This window comes from Pleuronectes platessa, chromosome 9 (assembly GCF_947347685.1).
Source record: "Pleuronectes platessa chromosome 9, fPlePla1.1, whole genome shotgun sequence".
Classification (NCBI taxonomy): Eukaryota; Metazoa; Chordata; class Actinopteri; order Pleuronectiformes; family Pleuronectidae; genus Pleuronectes; species Pleuronectes platessa.
The window spans coordinates 2673583-2687500 of record NC_070634.1 but is presented as its reverse complement, the minus strand read 5'-3'; the positions used below and the strand labels follow the sequence as shown (position 1 = coordinate 2687500).

Sequence of the window (13918 nt, the reverse complement as noted above, 5' to 3'; positions counted from 1 at the left end):
TTGTATAAATGAAACAATGTGTCCGATGATGTTTACTATATTGAACTACTATTGTGAATTAATTTTGTCCTGTATTTTAATCAAAGTCCATAAGTAAATATAAGTGTTGATGTTAATGCATAGGTCACTTCATCTACAATCCTACACTAGCAATAGCTATGAGCAAATGATTATCTGCTCTTATTATTTGTTCCCACTGCTGGTAAATATTGTAGTAAAGGTGACCTATACACTGTGATGTAGTTATTCGTCGGTTTGGTCCCCTGCATTTCTTCCATCTTCATGAACAGATGTGAGGGGTACATGAGATAGAAAACACCTGTGATAATGATATCAGCAAGAAATATCACTACAGTCATTTTATTTGTCACCACTTGTATGAGTTGCACATTTTTTTGTCCCAGCCATTTTAGATCTTTGTAGAATAATGAAGGATTCCGTTCTTTTCATAGCTGCATGATCTATCACATGAAAAATCAAAAGGCATACAGATATGCAGGACAGAAGAGCTTTTAATTTCAGCACTTTTCTTCAAGAACAGAGCGTTGTTTTAATGAGACATAAGGCACTTTTAGCCATGCCTGTACTTCAAGTGAGGTAATGTATGAAATGAAGTGGAAAATTAATATTTTTTTCAGTTCTCTTTTCTTACGGCTGCTGTCCCAACCATGTAATACACAGTGATTCAACAGTAGTTTCCCCATTATCCCTCCTCTATCTAATCCTGGTAAATGGGTGTAAAAACAATAGAACAGTGGGTTTCAGATGTGACCGGCTGACTTGGCATTCAAGAGCCACACAAGGGAGTACCTGTCTGTATTTCTTCTATTCACCCTATTTGAAGACATCAAATACATCAAATCAGGTAATGTATTATCTCTTTTCATTTTATGAATACAAGAAACGACCATTGTGGTACTGTCTTCTTCCTGTTTACATCAAGCTGTGGTAATGCAGCCTGAGTCACATGGGACATAAACTTCATAAAAGCTTTCTGTTGGTCAAAGCCTCAATCGCCTCCTACTGCATCAAGTCATCGTATGACCAACAAGTCCATGGATGCTCAAATGGCCACAATCACTTAACCAAAGTGAGTGATGGATGAGAAAATGACAACTGTTATGGTCTGAAACATTCAAAGATAGCTCTTGTAAAATAAAAACCACCAAACTAAAGTCTGGTCATAGCAAATATCAACCAAAACTAACTTATCAACACATACAACTGAAATTAATTGAGCCGAGAAGACAGCAAAAGTCACATGTGAGTCATCCTCTGCAGTTACCTGGTTGGGAGGTGGATCTAGGGACAGCTGAAGCCCTGCCAGCAGCAGGGGCAGTGTTGCTAGTCATACTCTGACGTTTCCTGGCTGCAGCCATTGCGCCACGCAAAGTATCTGGAGGGAAGCCAAATGCTTTATGCTGTGATTTTCTTTATGATCACTCAATGACCACACAATATCAAAACTAAAATAAGATGGTGTTGTGATAAAATGAAATTCGAGCAATCTCGTCAAGAGAGCAGTGAAACTCTACACATGCAGAAATCAAGTTGTCAACAGGCCTTGACACCAACAAACCCAACACCAGACCAAAACTACACGCACACAACCAAATATTTGATCCGATACACCTTTTTTTTTAAAATGATCATGCCTTTTGAATTGACGTGACACAAATCACAATGCAAGTCCACACAGCAGGCAAAAAATTAAAATACAGAAGAAAACGAAACGTGTGCACCCATACACCACAACACACACAAGTAAAAAGTCACAAAAATAAGTTTGTTCTACTGTACCAAACAACAGATTAAAATGCCCAGCATGCTCAGACCCTGCACATCACATACAGTGACTTCACACAGTATGAAGACCTCTTCACTTTTATCACTTTATTTTGTTGTAGATTTCATTTAAGAGATTTGTTTTTAGATTGACGAACAATTTTAACCATCCAATATTAAATATACAACACAATAAAGCGGAAGTGGTCTTGGTATTTTCTGAAATTAATTGTACACGACACGTTCATGTACCTTCATAACCAAATGGAGTGGGATCGCTCTTTATCTCGTGTCTCTTGCTCTTTATGCTAGAGGAGAGGGGACCTGGTCAGGGGAAATAACAGGGAACCAGACACGTCATTAGACACCAACATTTAAAAAAGTGAAAGTAACCACTGCCTCGAAGAAATAATGTTAAACCGCAACAGCAAACATATTCCTAAAGAAATGCAATCACATTACATATTAACATAATGAGGATACCTTATTCATTTATAAATTTGAAATAAATACTGAACAGATCAGGGATTCGCTTATATCCAATCTTGCAGTCCACTATACACTTTTACAGATACATTTGGATAAATACATGCTTCTTAACACAATCACCTTGGTATTAATTATTGAAATGTTCGTTATAATCTTATTTATACCATTATCAAAAGAGCAACAACGCTCGCACTTTATTTGTCAGTTGGTTCACAGAGAATGTGCCGGCACTTGAGAATCAGTCTTCAGTGATTTCGGATTTTCTAGCAGTTTTTTTCAATCTATTTAACAGGTGATCTCCGAGGCTTAATAAACAACCACGATAAGTGTTGGAAAAGGCAAAAATGACAAGATGTTAGAATGTGACGCAAGTTATTTCACACATTAAAGCATTTGTTTACACATATAGTATGTCACAGTAGTGCACTGCGTTAAAATCCTATTAAAATACAACAGTCTTAAATTATTGTTGGGTCTTAAGACTAAATCTACAAAAATATAACCCATAGAAAAAAACACAATTATCATTTAGTTTACTAATGGGCCTTAGACAAGGAAAGTCAATACAACCACAATCACCTATTGGCCTATACTCATCAATCATTAATTTACATTATGGCATTAGCATGTGTGTGCTTATATTACTATTTCATTCAAGATTTAGTATAGAGTATAGAGGCCACTGAGCACCCTCCAACCAGTATGACCTGCAGCATTCTTTACAGGGGTGAACCGTTATTGAAACAGTCAGGACTGCATGTGAGGTAAGGAAATATAAACTAAAGAGGCTGATTGAATATAGATCAAGGGAAAACTTCCATAGCTCTGTGTTTTTAATTCCTGTCATGCCTCTGCCTGGTTGAAGATGAACTTCTCATCTGTATTCCTACGGTAAATTGCACTTCTACTGCCACTTTGAATGTCACCCTGCGTTCCAAATGTCAGCTAATCAAAATTCTTATTTCTAGACGCTTTTTAAAAAGAATATGTATGTCTACTCATTTGTGGCCTTTTTTCCCTTTAAAATTGTTTTGCAGGAAAAGCCTGACTTTCTCTATGCATCTCATAAATTCCAAGCGGATCAGTAAATGGAGAGAAGGTAATAAGAAAATGGCTTTTTTTCCTCCTACCCTACATATATGCACACATACACACATTTCTATCACTGCGGATTCAATTGAAGTCAGGTCATGACTGACCTGAGTTGAATCAAACTGCAAAATGTTGAAAAAACGTATGGTAACCTGGAATGTATGTGAGTGAAGGGCAAACCCATTAGATCAGTTTTTTCAACTTTTAATTATGTTCCATGGTGACACATTGTTACAAAACTTTTCTTCCTTGAAATCAACATGCATCATGCTTCCGGGGTTGTATAGCAATAACTCTAAAAACAGCTGTATCTTTTAAAATATGAACTGAAATCCTAATTACATATTTTGCAATCAGAAATCATAATGTGATTAAGTGTATGTTTCTGACATACAACATAATGTGAACATTATAACCATTGGGGCTTTTGCAAACTGGCCCATACTGATGTTTGCAGTAAAGCTGATTAACATGTTACAGTTAATCAGGCGATTAAACAATGTCCATCGCCGTAACTAAAAGGGAGAGCAAGATATCTGATGGGGCTTTGGCTAAAAGTCTGTGGCTCTTTTTGTGTTTCTATCTGACTACGTAGTCTAGTATACAAATGCTTTCACTGAATGATTTAACTCTATGTACATATCACCCACTGGCACCTTTTTTTTTAAACTGTGCTTTTACATTTTAAATAGTTTACTTTTAATTTTGTCTCTGTGTTTTTCTTTTAATGTTCCTGTAAAGCACATTGAATCTACCTCTGTGTATGAAATGTGATTTATAATTGCCTTGCCTTCACTCCAAGATGTCACCATATCGCCTTGACAACAATTAAAGCAAATTTAAGCTGTGAATTCTGTGTGACCTTGCAATGTTGCCCAATCCAGCGTAAATTGTTGAGCCCCCACACGTACATCACCAAATTCATTGTTTCTGGTTGTGAAGACAAATGTAAATCATTGATGTTGAAATACTTTTTCTACTTTTACCATCTATTAAGGGCTCAAACAATCAAGGTGAGTTAGATTAGATAAGCATAATTTTCACTTGCTCTTACCATCACATCAGGTATTTTGGGCCTCAACAATCTCATAAAAACAGCTATTAAAATCCTGAATGGACTGCTCCTGTACTGGCCTCTGCGGAGCCCACAACGGTCGACTATAGGTCAGCCCATGACTTTATTGTGAACTGTGGGTTATTGCAAGTTCGACTCTGGGTGCGCAGTGGGGATTTGAATGTGCAACAGTTTGCTTTTAAATACAATATTTCAAATTATAATTCAATAAGAAAAAACCACAGCATGTAATCATGCTATGGCAACATCATAGGGTAGGCTTGATTGTGTTTGACTTTGCTTTATTATAATCTAACCTTTTCATTCAGCAGTGAACCTCTGAGTAAACCTATCACGTGAAGCAGTGTAATAATTACTCTCCCTAGATAAGGCTGAAAGAGCAATATGTGGAGGCAGGAAGGCTTTGGACAGCTAATTCAGGTACCTTTTGTGCGTCGCATGGCGAAGGAGGAGGAAGTGGAGGAGGCAAGTGAGGAGGTGAGAGAGAAACGGCGGGGGACCTCTGCCTCCTTAGCAGCAGGCTCTACAGCCGGAGAGTGGTCAGGACACAGGGAGAGAGCCAAGCAGGAAGAAAGCCAAATTAAGTAAAGAGAGAAAAAAATGAAGCAGGGGAGGATGGATAGAACGTTACATAGAAATAAAGGGAAAAAACAAGGTGACAGATAAGAAGGGCAAGAAGTTAGACACCCAGTTTATTGCCATAAAACAAAATGACACTACTAATTATAAGTGGTGTTAGTATCACATTCATTACTTTTAATGATAATCTATCTGAAAATGAGCAAAAGTTGAGCAAAAAACGTTCAGCAGAGCAAGCAAATGGAAAGAAGAAGCCACTAATGTACGGAATAATGAAATATAATACAATACAATGTGAATCAAAACAAAACCACAGGACCAAAACTGACAAAAGTGAATCTTAACATGATGTCCACCAACTACATGTGAAGGTCTTTGTCATGAGTATGAAAATGTAGTCACATGGCAACAGGAGGTCTTATGTTAGGGAGAGCCGAGGTTTGAGACAGATTTGACATAAAGATGCAGCATGAAGGGATATTTCAAAACCTCAGCGGGACCAGATGCTACGTGTGGTATGGAAGAAAGGATGTTGTTGGGCCTGACATTTTCTGATATAACAAAAAGCTTTTCCACAACGTGTGTGTCAGAGCATGTGTTTGAACTAGACGCTTCAACAAGACATTCTGAGACGTTGTGTGTTACGCTTGTGGATCACAGTACAGTTTTAGTTTCCATTAAACAAGCGTCAGTTGATTAAAACTGGACAAGTTCAAGCAGATGACTCTTCAGTGACGATTCAAGAGAAATGAGCCTCAAGCAGAAACCAGGAATGACTTGTTCATAGGTTTTTCTTTAAGTGTGCAGTTCAATGAAAGAGAAGGATACTGTCACAGCCACCACGTGATGTGCCTCCTTTCAGCACGGGCATCTCATTTTACTGCAACATGAAGGAGGAACCGCTCTCACTTGTTTTTTTTCCACATGCCTTGATGTCACTGAGGTTAACTGGAGGTTGAAATCCAGCTCTTTTCCCTCTGCTGAGCTCCAACGCAGTGATAAACAGTGATAAACCGGCCAAGATGTGGTGTGAATATCAGAACGCTTGCAAGTCACAGGCCGCAGCAGACAGAGTGGCCCGTGGTTTCACTCCATTCTCCAGTGATATAACACGCTGGACTTATTGAGCAGACGTACGAAGCAGTGAAGCGAGGGAAGCTGCAGGGAGCACTCCTGTTAATGGTGGGTCTATTCAACAGGAGGACACCTGCCATCGATTCACCATTGATTTCCATCTCATACTGCAGAGCCACACATTCATCACTCAGAGTAGTGCTCAGGGCGGTGCGTACTTCTTGTATAGCTGTGTGTGTGGCTGTTGTATATTATTATTGTATTGTTTTGTTATATTGTATGCAGACCAAATGTAAGTCATTTTTGCAAGGAATGAGGTCATTCTGAAACTTTGGTCCAGAACATTATACAGTTCTGTATCTTCTGCTTATTGACTGCCAAAGCATGAAAACTCCAATAGATTTAAGTGACATTTTAATTCTATAAAATCTAAAGAGAAATCATTCCAGTATTAAAAAAAACCTGAGCATTAAATCTGCTGCTGTAACAGCCTCCACTCTCTTAGTTTCCACCCGACCTTGGAACCTGGCTGCAGGGATTTGCTCTCATTGATTGGGAGGCCTTGGTCATATGCTAACAAGACTGAATAAAGCTAAATGATAATGACAATTAAGTGTATGAAATCTCAATTCACCGTTCACCACTGGGCAAACCATTGAGTTTCTATAGATGCTGTGAATGAAGGAACGAGGTTCCAGAAGCCCTGGTGGAACCTGACATTGTTTGTTTCACAGAACCATCTGAGAGCGCTTTGTTGGAGAATGAAAAGGACAGGCACTTTCAAAAAGTACTTGGCAGGTGATTGGATGAACCATCTGTTTATCACAGTTGCTGAAACCAATCAGAAGAGTGAAAACATCTCTTTCATGGAGAAAAGCCTTCACTGTTTTCCTTTGCTGTTCTTTCCAGGTCTAATATAACTGATATGGAACATCTACGCCAACTTCTTCAGGAGCCGCCATTGTTGTTAATAAACAGCTTCTTGCTGTCGTCACATTTGAGAAACACCCACAGCTGCCAGTAGTTGGTCCCCTACAAGACAATGAGTGGTCGAAACACTGTAGGCAGGCAAATTTAAGTCTTGAAAGACAAATTCTCACTTGCCAGAAACCTATTTTATTTATTCTTTTACTTATTATTTGTAGTAAGAAGGATAACAAAAATTTCAATCGTCAAGTTCCACTGTCTTGGTTTAGAATGTTGGATCATTGTGTTTTAAGGATTTTCTCTGCTTGAATAGTCAACTGCCTCGCAGCCTCACTTATCAGTCTCATTAGAGACATGTGTGGCTTGAAAACAGGACACGGAAAACAGAACCTGAACTGTCATCCTCCTCCAAAAATGTTAATATGCCTCCAAACTTTAGATGAGGCTTGAATATTAAAGGGTGGCATTTAGTGAAGCACTGCCCCAAAGAATTTAGCCTTGCCTGTCTGTCTGTTAATCACCAGCTGTCTCACTATCTTCAAACCTTGTCACTTCAGCTGGACACCATTCCTCTCTTTACTAGTTTCTTTGCTGTCGTTCAGGCAGATGCAGATGATACTGACGTGAACAGATAACAGCTGAGAAGGGGGAGAACAGGGAGATGTGGCCTTTAGTATGCTGAGACACCGCGGGCGGCGCACTAGGACGCGTGAAGAGATCTACCCTGCGACACGAGATACACACTGACACAGAAATCTATATAACATCTGAGGGGGAAAAAAGAAAGCAAAGGACAACATCAGTTGTGAGACAGGAGAGTGGAGACTGAACATGATAGGACTGAGACAAGAGAGAAGCTGCAGCTGCTGATCAAAATGATGATGATGATGATGATTATGATGAGGATGATGATGATGATGATTCTCATTATGCTTATGAAAAACAAACAAGGACGATGTCGGTGTTTACAAAGACGCCAGTGAGACGCCGACATGCTGATGTCATACTGTTACCTGATTGGAGAGACCTCCTGTTTGAAAGTCCCTGCAATGTGAAGCGTTTCCTAGCGTTAGCAACCGAGTTGCCTGATTGGCTGGCGGAAGCATCGACTGAGTGGGAAAGCGAGAGGGAGCTGTTGTTAGTAGAGCAAGACGGCAGGGAGCGTAGTTTGAAAAAGTTTTCTGTTGATGGCAACGTGATAACTGAGCCTCCCTAACAGTGTTAATTTTGGCAGCTATTTTTGATTTAGTCTTAGTCTTAGTCTTTTGACGAAAATGCATATTAGTTTTAGTCACCTTTTAGTCATTTTAATCCTTCTTAGTTTTAGTCTAGTTTTAGTCGACGAAAACAAATTCCGTTTTAGTCGACGAAAACTAATTCCATTTTAGTCTAGTTTTAGTCGACGAAAACTAATTCCATTTTAGTCTAGTTTTAGTCGACGAAAACTAATTCCATTTTAGTCTAGTTTTAGTCACATTTAATAGCCACATTAAACTCCTTTTCTATAAAAACATATAGCTGCAGCCTAATAGCTTAAAAATATATATTTAATTTTAAATGTGAAAACAAAAAGGGAGAGCAGGTCAGACTGGAGCCGGACACAGAAACTTCAGCTCTGTACAAACCAACTGCAGCTTCTGCTCTGATGAAGAAGCTGAAGCGCTGATCTCTGAGCAGCTGAGACCATAGAAACTCTGGTTTTCACTGTTTCCATAGTTAAGACGCAGTCGGTCACTGAGAGGCTGCTCCACGAGAACGCGCTCTGCTTTCACTGTGTCTCTCTGAGCGAGTGCGCGAGGCGGGGGGCGGAGCTACGGACCGGAGCGCTATCTGGGGCGCACACACACACATACACAAACACACTCACTCGCCCGCTCCTGATACTTCATGACGGCCTGATACGATGATGTTTTAAAAATGATTGTGACTTAGTCAGCCACCAACATTTTCGTCTCGTCTCCTCTCGTCAACGAAAATTAAAATAGATTTCGTCATAGTTTTTATTTTCAAAGATTCGTTTTCGTTACGTCTTCGTCTCGTATTCGTCATGGAAAAAAGGTCGATAACGAATATATTTAGTCATAGTCTTCGTCAACGAAATTAACACTGCTCCCTAACAACTTCAACAACTTTTTTTGTAGATAAATATCTAAATACTTTTGTTTACTTTGTTGTTGGTTTGTCGATGTTTCAACACAATATTTAATTTAAGAAAATATGTCACACTGCTCAGTGGATGAGTTATAAATAAAAAGGGCATCTCATCACAATAATGTTTCTTTCTTACCAGTCAATATTGTTTTATATCACAATATCAATATATCTGTTTACCTGTATTATTCACTTAAGATTAAAATTCCCCACTAGAGGAATAAAATATGAGCTGACAAGAAGAAATCTATCATACAAAAGTTATTAAAATCTTAATAAATACCACACTGAAATCTTTACTGCCACTAAGCATAGATTCTGACTGTGTGCATTGGCAATATAGATATGTCTGAAAAGAAAAAGTAATTTAACACAACATCAAGTATCTTTTATACTACATGCATATGTGAGTCAGTATTTAATAAGCATTGAGGTTCATTTCTCGGCTTTATATTAAAGTAAAAGGAAGCAGAGTCTGTTAAAGTATATTTCGGTTCGATTTCAAAAGATCTTGATTAAAGGTGCTATTACCAGGTTTCACTGAAATGGAGCCGCACAAGATTGGCTGATTGTTAATAAATGTCAGAAAGAAAGAACCTCGGATTAATTGGAAAAAATATATATATAAACATAAGAATATATAGTAGCAGCCTAATAGTAGAAGAAGGCATTGGCACAGGACACACAACAAAAAACACTCATCCATATAAACCTGTTCATGAATGTATCTGATATAAGTGGTATACACACAGACTGCGTTTATATAACACACATACGCGTTACATTGACCCATTCACACAAACTTTCATACAGCAATACTCTATCACTCACAAATCCCATACCATGTACCACACCCCACTGACAAAATAACCATCAGAAGAAAGCTGGGGTTCAATATCTTGCTCAAGGGCATTTCAAACAAACGACCAGTTTGAACAGAACCCCCAACCTTCAGAATAGTGGGCGATGACCTCCATCTCCCGAGCCACAGCCTCACCCAAAGTGATACACTTTCTCAGCCTTTCAGTATTTTGAACTATACATATCTTCGGTTTGTGCACACTTTGTATTGAAAATTTAAGTTCAAATGGATACAAGCTAATCTTTCAAATAATACCCAACAGCATCATAGTTAAAAGTCGTTTTAATGGGTCTGTTTTCACAGCTATCATTCTTTAATATTGTTTAATGTTTAAAAGTTTTCCTCATGCGTTTGGGCCGTATCCTTGTGTAAAATGTTGTGTTTGGGAGACAATGACGTCAGAGCTTACTTTGATATGTATAATTGGCATGTGCCAAATAAAACAACAACAATGGCAGCTATACAGTGGCTTCTCTACGTTTGGTTAGCACTGCTAGGTTAGCTAAATTTAGCATCACTGCAGCACATTACTCAGATGAACTAGTGTCTGCCTTGCCCAATAACACTTGGACCACTGCATTCATCTATTAGACTATTGGCACCGACCTTCCTGGCATGCTTGTCTGAAAATTTGTAGTTGTTTTTTCTGGTCAAAAAAATATCAACAGCACTGTAAACAAGACGTGGTGTCTGGTGTTTCTTTTCCCCCATCACCGTCCTAGATAATACCATGGTTAAGGTCAAGCTTGCTATGGGGGTGAACTGTTCTAAAGTGAGGAGGGGGTAGGGGAATTCAGGCAATACAGAGAAACTTGCTCCAGACTGCATGCTACCTGAGACAACCTGGGACAACCTGAGACAACTTAGGACAACCAAAGACTACCTGAGACAACCTGAGACAAGCTGAGATGACCTGCGACAACCTGAGACTGGGGCGAAAGTTCACCTTTCAGCGCGACAATCACCCACAGCAAACAGCTAAAACAAGACTGGAGTGTCTGACTGTCCTTGAGCTGCTCAACCTAATCCAAAAACACTAAGCTATTTTGCTATTTTGAACCACATATAAAGTCAAAGACTAAAGGTCAATCCACACCTTAAGTGTTTTTGACTTCAGTCAGTCTAACAGAAACATCAATGTTTTTGACAAATAGATCCATGAAAGTTTCTCTCGCTCCAAAACAGAGCTCCAGAGTGTGCGAGCTGTAAAATGCCAGCTTGATGTTTGAGTGTGTTTGTGGATAAAAAGCGACCAGTGAGGGTTGGCGGCTGTGCGGAACTAACGTTTTTAAGGTTAGAAATAAATAAATAAGCGTTTTCGTTGCTTCTAACTCTCTGTTCTTATTAACTTCGTCAGATGAAGTTGCCATTGTAAAATCAGGATTTTATCACCGCAGCATGGCACCTTGATAGAGTCTGCTGATGTTAGCTGATGTTTGTAGTGTGAAAAAAACAACATCCAGCTGTTTATATGTTGTCACATGCAGGTCTCCACTAACAAGATGTTAGCAGGTCCTGCGGACAGATGTCACTTCGCCTCAGACAAACTGCATCTTAAACTTCTCATGTTTTAAAGCTGATGTTATTTGAATGTTGAGCATGTGACAGCTCAGATCATGAACATCACACAACAACAATCTGTGAATAATCAGCCTGTCAGCAGGTGCTGCTGCATTGATGAACGTAAGGTTGCAATGAATGAACCCTTTATTTTACAGTGTGTTTGATACACCTTTTTACAGTGATAAATTCAAATATGGTGAAAGACTCGACTGTTAGCAATCAAATTTAAGATGAGCTGAGCTGTTAAGAACCGCTCTGAATCAGGACGGTGTGATTCAAACTTGAACCAGGCCTGCAACGGTGTGAGGTTAAACTTTAGCCACAGGGACCTCTAGTGGTGTTTGATAGTTCTCACAAGACACATCAGCTGGGTTCAGACTTATTATTCAGACTAAATCAGAGGAGCAGGTCACACACATCCTCTGAGAACAAATCAACATGGGTTGGAATTGTGATTCTAATTGTGGAAGCCAGTTCATATCTGACCTTTGACCTTTCCCTTTTCCAATTTGTTCCTCATCTCTTTAGTCCTCATTTCCTGATTATCTTCTCTAAACCGCAGCTTTTAAGTTAAGCAAATATTGTCCACCCCCACCCCCTAAAACTGTTGCTTATGACTGAGGAGTAGCCCACTGATGTCTATGTGGTTGTGGACTTATCAACTCTATCTTCAGTGAGTTTAACAAATAGCTCTCATATTTTCACTGAGGGCATCTAAAGTCATATCAAATTCTATTTCTATTGCTCAATATGACAAATAATAAATTTGCCTCAATTGGTTTTACAATTTGTACAGCATATGACACGCTCTGTCTGGATAGACTCCCCAGCAGGAATGATGGAAGACAAAAAAAGATAGTACGAGACAGGGTGGGTCCCTGGAGATAAGTGTGGAGGACGACTGCTGTCGCCTTGACTTAGTCATAGTTTCACAACACATTCACTAGAAAGCTGCTATTTTCCACTGCTCTGGAAACAACTTCATAGCCTTCTGCTGGTCCATGGGGGGAAATGCTGCACACAGTTCAGAAAATAGATTTAATTTGAAAATGTGAGGGAATCCACTACATGGGCAAAATCCTGCAAATAAACTGACAACGGAGTTAATAATTGAGAATATTTTTTTTAATATTTTCACTTTACTCTCATAGCTAACTATATATGATGAGTCTAGAATAGTTAGCTATCTCTGGTGCTGGTAGGATGTAATGATAATTGTTTTGTTCTGTGTGGCAGAGATTTTTCTAATAACAATTATAAGCCATATCCTCTGTTCTTCTTCAGTTAATTGTCTTCTTTTACTCAATTTCTATTCAGCCCCCTTCTCTCTCCCTTTAAATCAGTGATGATGTAATGTCTGACCGGTACCTCTTGCTGTATGACCTCCAAGTGACTCTATTTCCCCAGTGTGTGCGCATGTTTGTGTGTGTGCTAACTCACCTGGCTGTCCACTAACCTTCTGGTAAGTGGATGACCTGCTCTACCTCCTGGGCCACAGCCGCCCACACTTAACACTTCACTTCACACTTCATGTATAGTTCATTTTAATTGCTCTGAAATCTATATCAGGGATGAAATGTTTGCTTTTGCAGGACAAAAGAATGTGTGTGGGAACTCTCACCTCTCTTCTGTCTCATGTTTGGGCTGGGGTTGCTCCTCCTGAAACCGGACTCTGGACTGGATGAATCAGACTGTCTCAGCGCAAGCTTCCGCACACTCCTGCTGTTGTGGGTAAATGAGGCAGAGTGTCAACAACTTCATTTCCCAGCATCTGACAGCAGAGTGCAAGGTTTCAGATCATCTGTAAAAATCTGCATCTTAGTTAGTGATTTCACCTTTTCCCTCTAATTTAGTTTTTTTTTTTTTTAAATGTGCATGCTGAGGAGAGACTTCATGTCATTTTGTAGTTTGTAAGTGAAATTAAATTGAATGCTTACCTCATTGGAACTCCATAGATGTTGAGCTGGCTTGCCTCTGTAAACATAACGGAGACATTACATTTTACTCTTCATCAAATGACAACAATGTTTCTTTAGGAACTTCCACAGTGATCAACATGGCTGTCACAGAAATAATTCATACGATCTGCCACCTCAGTGATTAGGTTTGGTTGAATTTCAAGCTATGAAGATGAACTGCTTGAAGTTAAGGGAAGATCAGATGGTAACAAGAGCCAACTTTAAGATGAGATGTGATGTCTCTGCTGTGCCATTTGTTAATGTGTATAGATAGATAGATAGATAGATGGATAGATGGATAGATGGATGGATGGATGGATGGATGGATGGATGGATGGATAGATAGATAGATAGATAGATAGA

The 13918-nt window shown here is 39.2% G+C and overlaps 1 protein-coding gene across 4 annotated transcripts in view; it reads right to left on the bottom strand.

The window, feature by feature from the left end:
* Positions 1-13918, bottom strand: part of mcf2l2 (MCF.2 cell line derived transforming sequence-like 2) — a 133441-nt gene that overhangs the window by 17300 nt on the left and 102223 nt on the right. For all 4 annotated transcript variants that reach the window (XM_053429955.1, XM_053429958.1, XM_053429957.1 and 1 more), the window contains exons 26-27: positions 13535-13571; positions 13219-13319 (exon numbers count right to left, since the gene is read on the bottom strand). In XM_053429955.1, the coding sequence (XP_053285930.1) occupies positions 13219-13319; positions 13535-13571 (138 nt within the window). The remainder of the gene's footprint in view (positions 1-13218; positions 13320-13534; positions 13572-13918) is intronic.